This window comes from Nannobrachium achirus (genome assembly GCF_963921795.1).
Source record: "Nannobrachium achirus genome assembly, chromosome: 3".
NCBI lineage: Eukaryota > Metazoa > Chordata > Actinopteri > Myctophiformes > Myctophidae > Nannobrachium > Nannobrachium achirus.
In genome coordinates, this window is record NC_137812.1 from 72,479,063 (window position 1) to 72,492,626 (window position 13,564).

At 42.2% G+C, this 13,564-nt stretch overlaps 1 protein-coding gene across 1 annotated transcript; it reads right to left on the reverse strand.

The window, feature by feature from the left end:
- Window positions 1-3: 3 nt before the first annotated feature.
- On the reverse strand, window positions 4-7,439 carry LOC308282428 (uncharacterized protein; the record flags this gene model as incomplete). Its single annotated transcript, XM_080722773.1, has 4 exons — window positions 7,376-7,439; window positions 2,117-2,373; window positions 182-817; window positions 4-86 (listed from the first exon to the last, which is right to left on the reverse strand). The coding sequence occupies exons 3-4, from the start codon at window positions 786-788 to the stop codon at window positions 4-6; spliced, it is 690 nt and encodes a 229-aa protein (XP_080578899.1). The 5' UTR covers window positions 789-817; window positions 2,117-2,373; window positions 7,376-7,439.
- Between the last annotated feature and the right edge of the window lie 6,125 nt (window positions 7,440-13,564).

Genomic DNA, 13,564 nt, shown 5'->3' on the forward strand with positions numbered 1-13,564 from the left:
TTGTTAGGAGGGTACTGGAAGTGACTGTGCTGTTGTTGTTGCTGCTGCTGCTGTTGTTCTTGATGTTGTTGAAGTCCTTGCTCTTGCTGGTGAAAAGGACCAGGCCTGTCGGAGAGAGGTTGTGGTGGACGCTCCTGATAGCCCCCAGATCCTGATTCATTCACACGGTCCGAATCCTTGCCTACGTCCATGTCCCTGGAGCTCTTGATAGGAGGGTACTGGAAGTGACTATGCTGCTGTTGTTGTTGATGTTGTTGTTGATGTTGTTGAAGTCCTTGCTCTTGCTGGTGAAAAGGACCAGGCCTGTCGGAGAAATGTTGTGGTGGACGCTCCAGATAGCCCCCAGATCCCGACCCGTTTGTACGGTCCGAATCCTTGCCTACGTCCATGTTCAACGCCGGCATGTCCAGGTCCCTGGAGCTCTTGATAGGAGGGTACTGAAAGTGACTATGCTGCTGTTGTTGCTGCTGTTGTTGTTGATGTCCTTGCTCTTGGTGGTGAAAAGGACCAGGCCTGTTGGAGAAAGGTTGTGGTGGACCCTCCTGATAGCCCCCAGGTCCTGACCCGTTCATACGGTCCGAATGCATGCCTACGTCCATGTTCATGTGGGCCATGTCAATGTCCCTGGAGCCATTGGTAGGAGGGTACTGGAAGTGACTGTGGTGATGCTGCTGCTGCTGCTGATGTTGATGATGTTGTTGTTGATGTCCTTGCTCTTGGCGGTGAAAAGGACCAGGCCTGTCGGAGACCGGTGGTGGCCCCTCCTGCTGGCTGTGGTGGTGATACATGGTGCTGGGCTGACTGATGCTGTGATGTCCTGCAGAGAGGGGTGGGCGATATGAAGAAAAAATAAATACAATATCACAATATTTTCCCAAGCTGTTTATCACGATACACAAGCTTATCGCGATTCTTTTTCATGGTTGGTTTTTATGGTCATTTTTCAAGTTACTTAGAAGACAACTTTGTTTTGTTATTACAACAAGGGTTCATGTTTTAGATAGTAATTAAGAGAAAAGAGATGGTAGTGTTAAAATGTTTTCATTTTCTGCTTTCTATCGTTTTAGCGAGCTTAGCAATTTTGATTTCAGTGCATGCGTGCAAGTGGTTAAATATGTATTTTAGACACAATGAGCCAGCGATTTCTTTATTACCATTTCCAGTAAAACTACTAGCCCCCATAAGTCACATCTGCCCATCAAAGGGAATGGGCTTATTGTGTCTAAAAATACACATTTAGCCACTTGCACACATGCCCCCACCCACTGAAATCAAAGTAATTAAAATTGCTAAACGATAGAAAGCAGTAAATGAAAATATTTTACACTCATCTTTTCTTTTCTCTAATGACTATCTAAAATGTGAACCCTTGTTGTAAAAAAACAAAGTTGTCCTTTAACAGTACAACCACCTACAGTACAAGGTAACAAAAACTAAAAGAAAAAGGAGTAACAGACCATTTAGACCAGTGGTCCTCAAAGTGGGGTCCAGGGACTCTCTGGGTTCCTTTTGGGAGGTCTAAATTGATCCTTACAAGTATGTAACTCTGACAGTGTACAAATGAAACCAAATTGGTTTCATTTGTATGCTGTCAGAGTTAAAGGGCAAGTTCACCTCTGGGACAACCAGATCTTATTTTATTGTTGTTTGGGACGAGATCAACACAATTCTGAGTTATTTTTTGTGTTTAATCTGTGTTTTGAGATATTTTAGTATTTCCGCATGAATGATGATGCATTTTGCATCATATGAGTCATCATGCTGCATCATATGATGCAAAATGCATCGTCATTCATGCTGAAATACTAAAATATCTCAAAACACAGATTGAACACAAAAAATAACTCAGGGTTGTGTTGATCTCGTCCCAAACAACAATAAAATAAGATCTGGTTCCAGAGGTGAACTTGCCCTTTAAGGGGAGACCTTGACATTTTAACATTTGAGAACTACTGATTTAGGCAAAAATGCAGGTTTCAATGAATTCCGCAATGAATCTCTGTATAAGGCTCCCTCATTGTATCATGATATATATGGTACTGTATCTCTGAAAAGGCATATCGTGGAGACATTGTATCACCTTAATGATATTTATCACAATATCGGCCACCCCTACCTGCAGTTTGTTGCAGTGTTCAACCCCTCCCCCTGGCACCCACCTGCTGAATACTAAGATTCAGACACGTGAGGTGAGGAGGGAGCGAGCAGCACCGCTCTGGTCAGCTTCAATCTGGACCAAACAGCAGAGCTGCCACTGCAGCAGCTGCAGGTCCAGAGGTTATGGTGAATCTCTGGTGCCCTCTGGTGGCGGTGGTGCCAAATGTTTCCGCTGCTCAGGGTCCTTGAAGAGACTGTCTGATAACACAGCTCAATCTGGGAGATAGAACACACAAACACAAATAATATTATATTCAATTATATTATATTAAAGGTCTTATGACATCAAATTGCATTATTGTATTATTTATTTTATTTTGAACTTTCAACATTCAGTGTAATCTGTCGTTTTTTTTTTTATAATTAGCCTGAGAAAAGTGAGTTCATTTGCCTCTGGAGGTATGCAATAGCGACCTTAAGCAACGCTACGGCAACGGCAGATGACAACGGTAACCAGAAATGATCCGCGCTCGATAGATAAACCTGCCGTCGCTGCAGCCGTCTCCACTACGGAGGAAGGTCCCTTCCCACGTAGCGCCTACTGCGGCTGCTGCGTATACGCGTCGCCATGGGAACCAAAGCGTTCAGTGAAAGGGGTGGGAACCCGTCGCCGCCCGCTACGGCGATTACGTCATAGCAGCCGTAGTCCGCCTGGCGTTGCCGTCCTGAAAATCATCTAGCTTAAAGTCGCTATTATCATCCAGGGGAGGGTGTGGTTGTAGGGGAGGGTGAACTCAACAACCAAAGCGGTGAATGGTAAATGGTGCGTTGGACCGATGCAAACACAATGTAAAGTAACAGTAAAGGTGATACACCCTCCCCTACAACCACACCCTCCCCTGGATGATGATGCGTACGTCCAGAGACAAATGAACTCACTTTCTGAGCCTAATTAAAAAAAAAGAAAACTACAGATTACAGAAAAACCAGTGAATGTTAAAAGTTCAGGTCTTTTTAATAGTATGCATACAGCACAAAGCTGCTAGGAGTGTCACAAGTACATTATAATGAGCTTGTCCGGAAGTCTCCGTAGTATCCAGGATAAAGTATCCAGGATAATGGATTTAGATTATCGCCATAATATCGTAAATCGTGATTTCTTTTGTCACAGTCATCGTGATATGACATTTTCATGTCGTCCCATCCCTAGTCACATATAATTATGCTATATTAGACGGACCACCGGTCCTCCAGACCTGGCTACAGTAGGTCCTTCCTCCACCGTCTAGACCTACTGGCATGCGGCCCCCACCTTCACTTACTGCGGCCCACAGGTTAATATCAGAATACTGATGCATTACTAATTTCAGCTGTTACAATTTCAAACATGCAAACATGACCCGATTTAATTACTTCAGTCTATATTAGTAGTTTAATGACTAGTATAGGTCTTTTTTGTGTCCAATGTATTTGTATTTAAGTTCATAAATTAAGTATAATGATATTACATACATTTGAAAATATATCAAAATGTTACAATTCAGGATTCCAATTAAAAAATGACAAAAGACAATTCAGGAATCCAAAACAAAAGGCTCAAACTCGTTCTACAGCTATACCTCTTGATTGATTGATTTAAGAATTTATTAGAAGGTTGCATAGGAAAAAGGTACAGTTTCATGACGGTACAAATCACTGGTACACTGTCAACTAAAAAGAGATCCTAGACATTGAAAGACAAACTGATAGAACATAAATAATAAATAATCAGAAGAAGCAGAAATTGACAGTGAAACTAGCTTGTGGCCCTACCGCATGCCTTAAAGGAGAGAAAACTTCCTTCAAAATCGGTCCTAAAAGTCACCTAAAGACAGCCAATACTCATCTCCCCTTGGCCTTTTCCGCTGTAAATATCTCCCGATTCTTTTAATTTAATTTTCCTTTTTGAATGCTTTTTCCCTATGCAAAGTAGGCCTACTGTGTTCTATCCGTCTGTCTTTCAATGTCACATGAGATCCATAAATTGGTTCCTGTGTAAGTCGAAAAGCTCTTTTTAGTTGACATTGTACCAGTGAACTGTACTGTCATGAAACTGTACTTTTGAAACTGTACTTTTTCCTATATGCAAAATTCCAATATATTCTTCAATCTATCAATCAAAACCAGACGTAAAATACTGCAGACTGCACTAATAACAAAGGCAACTTTGTCTACTTATTTATGCACCACAGAGGCACAGACATGAGCTGTGATTCCTGAAAATGGAACACAACCATCCTTAACACATCGGATGCCCACGTTAATTCAGGGTTTACCCTCACAGGGGCCCATCGTCTCCATGGCAACACGTCATTTACGTACCTTCGCGTCGTGGAAAAAGTATCCGTAATACGTTGAGTAAATGTAATCCAAGTATGTCCAGTTTATTTTCACGATGATCTTTTCTTTCAGTCAGGACAGCTTTTTACCAATCTTGGGCCACAGCGTGTGTATCACGGGCGGTAGAAAGGGTCGCGTTTTGAACATGGTGATTGAAAAAGCTAGACCAGGAGAGGAATCCGCCATGTTACGTTACCTCCGCAGCGTCACTGGGAAAATAGTATCCATGATACGAGTAAATGTAATCCACGGATGTCCTGTTTATTTTTACGATAAAGTTTTCTTTCAGTCAGGACATCTTTTTATCAAACCTGGGCCACAGCGTTTGTGTCACGGTAGGTAGAAAGGACCGCGCATTGAACATGGTGATTGAAAAAGCTAGACTAGGAGAAGAATCCGCCATGTTACGTGTATCTCTGCCGAGACTCCGTTACTGGGAAAATACTAGTATCCAGATACATACGAGTCGTGCTAGCCTGCGAGGGGACGATAGCGTGCAGTGCAGGATAGGAACAGAAGCTTGTGATTGGCTGCAGGGAGACTGCACATCCTGGTCACATGTACCGCGCTGCATTTTGGGAAATGTAGTGTTTTTCCCATATTGTTGGCGTTTGATCACCGTGGTAGAGCCTTCATTGCGGTAGCAATGTACAGTAACTACAGTATTGTAAAACGCGTCAAACGCGTCATGGGCACTGGAGCTGGGCATCCAGAGACATCAAAGAGATTGGCGTGTAGACACCACGTGGGCACCCGATGTGTTAAGGACTACAAACCATAGAATGGAACACAACCATCCTAAGGACTACAAACCATAGAGAATGGAATACAACCACCCTAAGGACTACAAACCATAGAGAATGGAACACAACCATCCTAAGGACTACAAACCATAGAGAATGGAACACAACCATCCTAAGGACTACAAACCATAGAGAATGGAACACAACCACCCTAAGGACTACAAACCATAGAGAATGGAATACAACCACCCTAAGGACTACAAACCATAGAGAATGGAACACAACCACCCTAAGGACTACAAACCATAGAGAATGGAACACAACCATCCTAAGGACTACAAACCATAGAGAATGGAATACAACCACCCTAAGGACTACAAACCATAGAGAATGGAACACAACCACCCTAAGGACTACAAACCATAGAGAATGGAACACAACCACCCTAAGGACTACAAACCATAGAGAATGGAACACAACTACCCTAAGGACTACAAACCATAGAGAATGGAACACAACCATCCTAAGGACTACAAACCATAGAGAATGGAACACAACTACCCTAAGGACTACAAACCATAGAGAATGGAACACAACCACCCTAAGGACTACAAACCATAGAGAATGGAACACAACCACCCTAAGGACTACAAACCATAGAGAATGGAACACAACCACCCTAAGAACTACAAACCATAGAGAATGGAACACAACCACCCTAGGGACTACAAACCATAGAGAATGGAATACAACCACCCTAAGGACTACAAACCATAGAGAATGGAACACAACCACCCTAAGGACTACAAACCATAGAGAATGGAACACAACCACCCTAAGGACTACAAACCATAGAGAATGGAACACAACCACCCTAAGGACTACAAACCATTGAATGGCATCCACACCTACCTACCACATACAGTATATAAACAGAGCTGCTAACGTTGTCTATTATTTTATTTGGTACACTATTGAAATCGTATTGAGAAAAGAATGCTGCTATTTGTGCCAAAAAGCATCATACCCTGGCCTGTATATAGCCTACTGTAAATCAGGGGGTCCTCAGAGTTACTGCAGGGGGTCCTCCAAATCTTCCAATCCTTTTTATATTAACAACTTGAACCCTAGTGTCCATACATTTCTGAGAACTGTAGCCAAAAAATAGCAGATCAACAAGCAGCTCGAGGCGTTGTGAGCTTGTAGATCGGCTATTTTTGGCAAAGAGCTTTGGTGTAGAGGTGGAAAAGAGCAGACTAAGTACAGAGTGAAAGGTCAAGTTTGTTAAGTATTGACGGTTCAAGTGGTTAAATATCTGAAAACACAAATTGACATGAATCCAAAATACACTGATGGTTGTGCTGTCAAACAATGGAACTATATGGAATCTATGAACAGGTTGTGCCTGCTTAATCTCTCTCTCTGAACTAAGGGGGTCCCTGCTTCATCTCTCTCAATAAGGGGTCCCTACTTCATCTCTCTCTCAGCTAAGGGCCTGCTTCATCTCTCTCAATAAGGGATCCCTACTTCTTCTCTCTCTCAACTAAGGGGTCCCAGCTTCATCTCCCTCAACTAAGGGGTCTCTGCTTCATCTCTCTCTCAACTAAGGGGTCCCTGCTTCATCCCTTTCTCAACTAAGGGGTCCTTGGCCTGAAAACATTGAAGAGCCCTGCTGTACATAACAACACATTGTAACATAGGGGGTCCTTCACATCTCCAACTGTATATTACGTTACCCATTTCCAACTGTTTTAATTACGTTATTATGAAACTTGCTTTGGCGATGTAAACCTATGTGTTCTGACTGTTCTCATGCCAATAAAGCTGTCTTTGAATTGATGAAGATGTTATTGTCAGTTTGCATAGGAAAAGGTACAGTTTCATGACGGTACAGTTCACTGGTACAAGGTCTACTAAAAGGAGATCCTAGAAAAGACTAAGCTTATTTCCATAGGAAACCATTAAAGTATCTCATATAACATTGAATGACAGACGGATAGAACACAGTACTATGCAGTAGATTATAGTCAGGGAAAAAAGGGGGAAACAAATAACCTCTCTATCATCAATACAACAAACACAGAGCAGCAGGTTTACCTTTAATGTTGTATTAACTCAACCCTAATACACCAAACAGGTTAGTAGAGTATAAATACCTTTAATGTCGTGTTGTTGTCGTGGAACTCATTATGGAGGTTTAGTAGTTTTGTCTCTGATGTTTACACTCCGTATATGGACTTCCTCCTCCGTCCCCACGCAGCTTCCGGGTATACGTTGAGACGTAAACAGGCGCAGGCTGACTAATCGACGGCCGAGCTCAGAGCTCTCTGTGTGTGTGTGTGTGTGTGTGTGTGTGTGTGTGTGTGTGTGTGTGTGTGTGTGTGTGTGTGTGTGTGTGTGTGTGTGTGTGTGTGTGTGTGTGTGTGTGTGTGTGCGCGCGCCCGTGCACGCGCGTGTCATCTGGAGACCACTGTTTCCCAAACACTGGGTCGGGACCCATTTGTGGGTCGTGGACACATTTTTGCAGGGTCCCCTTAATTTTTGGTTTCCTAGTAGGCCTAAATGATCATTAGCCTAGGCTAGGCCCTATTTCTAAACATGAATATAAAAACTAAAATAAATAGATAGCTAAACATTCAACGATTTTCATGAATAAAAATTAAATGCAATGGTTTTTCTAAGTAATTTCACCTAAGAAATCTAAGAAACGCCAAACAATTGAAAAGTAGGCTAATGTTTAAGAAGTAGGCCAGTGAAAATAGCCGATCTACAAGTTAACAACGCGGCGCGAAGCGTACGTTGTGAGCTTGTAGATCTGCTGTTTTCTCTAGTTTAGGTCCTGGGAAAACACATGCATTTCTCTTTTGGGTCACAAGCTAGAACATATGGGAACCACTTGCTCTACACTGTTAAACTGTCCACTTTCACAGTGAGTCTGTCTCTCAAACCTTTTAATGTGCACAAATGGAACCAAATGGACCCGGCCCAGGGACGTGCTGGCCATTGGGAAAAGCGGGACAACTTCCGAACGGCCGGTTCATTCCCGGCCGGTCCAGGCCGGCCATTAGGAAAAAAAAATTAATAAAATGTCGGCCTTTGTTCCATTTTGGGGGCTGGGCGGCCAACAAAGTAAATCGTCACTGTCGGGCAGAAACCTCGTATCTCCAAGTTTGACATTTGTAGATTTTTTTCGCAAAGCAAAGCCCTGCTTCATCAAACAAGGCCGTTGCACAAAAGTAGTGAAAACAGCAGATCTACAAGCATACACTGTGTGCTTGTAGATCGGCTGTTTTCACTAGTTTAAATCTTTTTTTTAAATGATAAATACAAAACAAACTTTTTTGGACATACAAGGTTTCCACCCGACAACGACAGAATATAACTCATGTAATTGGCCCACTGGCTTGTCACTTGTCATGATCTGAAATGGCAAATCTTTGAGTAGCAGCAGCGCTATAGAGAGAGATCTATTCCTGGCCCCGCCCCCGGCTTCCTGTTCATATCCTGAAAGAAAATAAAAAACATCATTTGGTTTCCTGTGTCCTTGCATTAACGGAAACCCGCACCGGGTGTGTGCTCGGTGTAGTGAGTGCAGTGGGCGTGTCGTTGTATAGTGCGTTCAGTGTGGCTTATTTACGAACGACCAGTTTTAAGAGGCAGCTGTGTGCTTTTTCAGTAGCCTAAACTTTCTGAAAAGCAGCAGTTGCTAAGTATGCTAACGTAACGTTGCTATTGAAAGGAGATGTAATTCATAACATTGGCACACCTCGACACCTGCTGTTAGTTTACATCTTTATGCGTGTGAAACTATCAAGCCCAAACGACCAATTAAGCTGCAAGTGCTGTATTTTGCGGTCATTTCCTCCATTGTACAGCTGAGAAGCATTCGAGACACGGCCATGAAAACCAACCAATCAGAACACCGAACCACCGCACCACACCGCCTAACCCCATCCTCTGAGTAGGGTTGGCGAGTGCGTGCACTCAACACACCAGTGCGCCGCGCACTGGATTTCCGAACGACAACGCACCAAGTGCACCGAATAAACGAACGACAACATGGCACACCAGTGCGTTGAGTGCGCATTTCCGAACGCGCCCAAAGTGTCAGTAGAGGCGCTCTGGGCTCTTGGCTCTGAATGAACCGGTGTTGCCATGTCTGCTTATAATAAGCAATTGGTGTCGTTGTTTATTGGGCTTACTTTCTAATATTTTTTAAACCAGTGGTTCCCAAATCTTTTCATATCAAGGACCCCAGATTAACAGATTTGTCCACAGTCGCAGACCCCCATCTGAAAATATGTGGTGCCAGGGACCGCCACACAGATTTGTGTTGTTAAAATGTTTCAAAAATATTCAAATTATTTTCGTTTTTTCTTTCCTCTATATTTTTTAAATAGCAAATATACAAGCTCACAATGTGTCACAATGTGACACATTGTGAGCTTGCTGATCTGCTATTTTCAAATGTAAATGTAAAGTAGTAAAACTGAACCTAGTTAATTCTATTGGGCTTATTATTCATAGACCTGGCCGCTTGTCTCTGGCAATATCTGGCAACAGACAATTCCCTGTCACTTCCTTGGGATCTCTTGTTCTTCGACTTGGGAGGAAGTGAAAAGATGTTTAAAAATGCTCCAGCGCCCTCTGTAAAAGGAAAATGGCAGCCTCCATAGAATGGCCAGGAATATCGTGAATAGTGCGCAATGAGGGCCTCTCCAACTCTTTTTCCTGGGCTGAATCAGGGGCCCAGCACGTCCCTGAACCAAATGGACCCAGCCTGCCTGTATGTTGGTTCCTATAAGTTAGTAGGCTAACTATCAATCATTTAGCTGCAGGGACCCCCTGGAACCCTCTCCTCAAGGACCCCTGGGGGGTCCATGGACCCCTACTTTGAGAACCCCCACTGCATAAGTATGGAGCAGAGCATACTGTAGTAGGGGGTCCCCACTCCCCAGGGGTCCTTGAGGGGGTCCCCAGCTAAATGTATTAATACATTTTAAAGGATTAGTTCACCCTTAAAATGCCTTTTTTTTTCTCACCATGGAGACTTGAGTTCAATAAAAAAAAATGTATTTGTTGCATTCCTAAGACAAAAAATGGATTATATTCGGGTCCCCATCCGGAATCAATAGGGGTAAATTTATTGTAATCAAATCATTTTCTTAGTCATTTGACAAAAAAACTAAAATATTATTGAACTCAAGTAATTTTTGGGGTGAACTACCAGTACTCATTTAACACCTTTATCTATCTTTTATACTTTAGCTCAGGGTTCCCCGATTAGTTTTCCCCAAGGGCCAAATCATGTCTAGGGTACCAAGCCGAGGGCCACAACATTGCAGGGGGCGACGGTGGCGTTCTCGCTACTCCAGCGACAGTTCAGATATCGTCGTTGTTGGGTGAAAATCTTGTCCAAAACCGTTCGTTTTGCATTTATCATTTTAAAAATGGTTTAATCTAGTGAAAACAGCCGATCTACAAGCACACAACGCCTCGCACCACGAGGCGTTGTGCACTTGTAGATCTGCTGTTTTCACTACTTTTTGTGCGACGGCCTTGTTTGATGAAGCAGAGCTTTACTTTGCGAAAGAACGTACACATTTTGAGATATGGGTTTTCCACCCGACAATGACGATATACTAGTGTTGTTGCTGCTCTTATACCACCATTGTTACTGGGGTTGGAGGGAGCCAGACAGTAGCCCCCCGTGGGCCGCAAATGGCCTGCGGGCCGCCTATTTGGGGAACCCTGCTTTAGCTATTCAGACATAACAGATACAAGCTCACAGCATGTCACTTGTGCCATGCTGCCATCTGTGAACATTTTCAAAATGTTTTTAAACAATTTAGCTCAATCTTCTCTTCTGGGGGTCCATGGCACAAAACATTATCAGATGGGGGTCCGCGGCCATATCATATTAGAGAAAAAGTTTTGAGAACCACTGTTTCATACCACATAACAAAGATCACATTGGATAGGCCTACAACACCATCAACATGGGTGCATCCTGCCACTCCGACATGTCTCCTTTCCGACATGTCTCCATTCCGACATGTCTCCTTTCCGACATGTCTCCATTCTGCCACTAACCCTATCTTTAACCCTAACCCTAAACCTATAGCTATGGGAGTGTCGCCACTCCGACAATAAGAAGTCAATTTCGGAGTGGCGACATGTCGGAATGGAGAGCGACACCCCGTCAACATAATAGCAATATCACAATGTAGAAATACCATTTTAATTATGTATTAACTTTTTTGTGTAAATATTATTATATGTGGATAATATAGTACAGTAAACAAAGCACCTGAAATGCGTTCTTAAATCCAGAAGCTGAGTATAATGTATTATGTAGGCTACTACTTACACACTGACACCACTATGTTGGGCTGTACCTCAGTCTACCACTAGATGGAAGTATTAACTCAACTTGCTGTCAGTAACATCACAGACCAAAGGTTCAGATTGTCTCCAAAACAGACTTTAATGAAACAAATGGATATTAATTGGATTGTTTTTATGTTTCAGAGAAATGTTTTAGTTTAATGGTCAGGACTAAATGGAAGAAAACAAGAAAAACTATAACTATCCTGTGTTACAAGAAAAACTTGAAAATAAACAAAATACAGCAAACATTCTCTATCATATCATCAATCATATCAATAAGAAATAGAATACAATAAAATACCTAAAACTAAAATGTAAATCCAGTATTGTGAGAAATACAGTAGATGCATAATAACATGGTATTAAAATGAAAACTTCATTAATCTGCATGAGACATGGTATTAAAATGAAACAGACATTCTATAGGCTCTGCTTTAACTACACAATTAATTAAAAAACAAATGCACAATGTGACATAGGTCTGTTTACACAATGCTAGCCTTGGCAATGTAAATGTAGGTTTTTCTCATGCCAATAAAGCTCCTTTGAATTGAATAAATTGGTTAGAATCACAAGGCAGACAAACCAAAGCAAACACATAAACGACCACCTGTTAACACACTTATCATGTAGCTGTAAAACACAACACACAACTGATGCAATGTGAACGTGATTTCACTACACAACCTTTTCACACATCCAATGGTAAGTGTTAGTACATGGTGCATCGAGCCATCCTGCATACCCACTAAAATGCCCAGCACAGTTTTGTCCTCTTCCACCATCAGGGTCACCAGTGTTCCAGTACCTGGAGAAGTAGGAACATTGCATTCATTACCATACTGTACATTTACAAGGATGGTTTTTCACTTTCATCTTTTGTTTTATAGACCTGAGGGCCATTCTAAAAACACATTCTAAATCCCACTGGTGGAAAGTAACTAAGTACATTTACTTAAGTACTATATTTTACTAGAAGTAAACTGTTGAGGTTTATGTAATTTACTTGAGTATTTCAAATTCCCAGTACTTTTACTTCTACTCCACTACATCTTGGATCCACATATTGCACTTTTACTCCATTTTTTTTTACAACATGTATTTGAGAACTTTAGTTACTAGTTACATTATAAATTATAATATTGTAAAACTGTAGCCCTATTTTATACAGAGGCTATTTAAAAATAGCCGATCTACAAGTTCACAATGTGTCGCATTGTACTGTAGATTGGCTAATTTCAAACGTTTTGTACTTTTTCTTTTGTACCTATGTTCCCCAGGTTCTATGTTCCCCATTGACACCCCCCCCCCCCCCACACACACACACACACACACACACACACACACACACACACACACAAAAAACACACACAAATGTTAGTTGAAATGAATAAGAGTAGAATGAAGGTATAAAGTCTTACGTTGGTGAGGAGATCAGAGTTCCATCCACCCATTTCCACACTCCTTCCTGCTCGCTGTCGGTCAAACCCAGCCACGTGTTCCCGATAACAACTCTGTTAACAAAGTCCTGGACAGAACAGATGCTGGTTATTGAAACACACACTGTATAATAGATAGGTTACACCACACACACACACACGCGCACGCGCACACACACACACACACACACACACACACACACACACACACACACACACACACACACACACACGCACACACACACACACACACACACACACACACATCATACCTTTTCTTCTTTGCTGTTGATGATGATCAGGTCTGCTTGGTTGTCTAGACACCACTGCCTGCTCACCTCCCAGCTCTTACTCTCAGTAGAGATGTAATAACAGCTGCTGCCAAATCTCTGCCATCCAGGTGATCCTAACAACAAAATAAAGACAGCAAGTGTTTTGTTGTTTAGTTTGTGTCAGTTGTTCACATTAATGACAAATGATGAACAACATGATGTAACAGTGGATAAAAACAGTGAT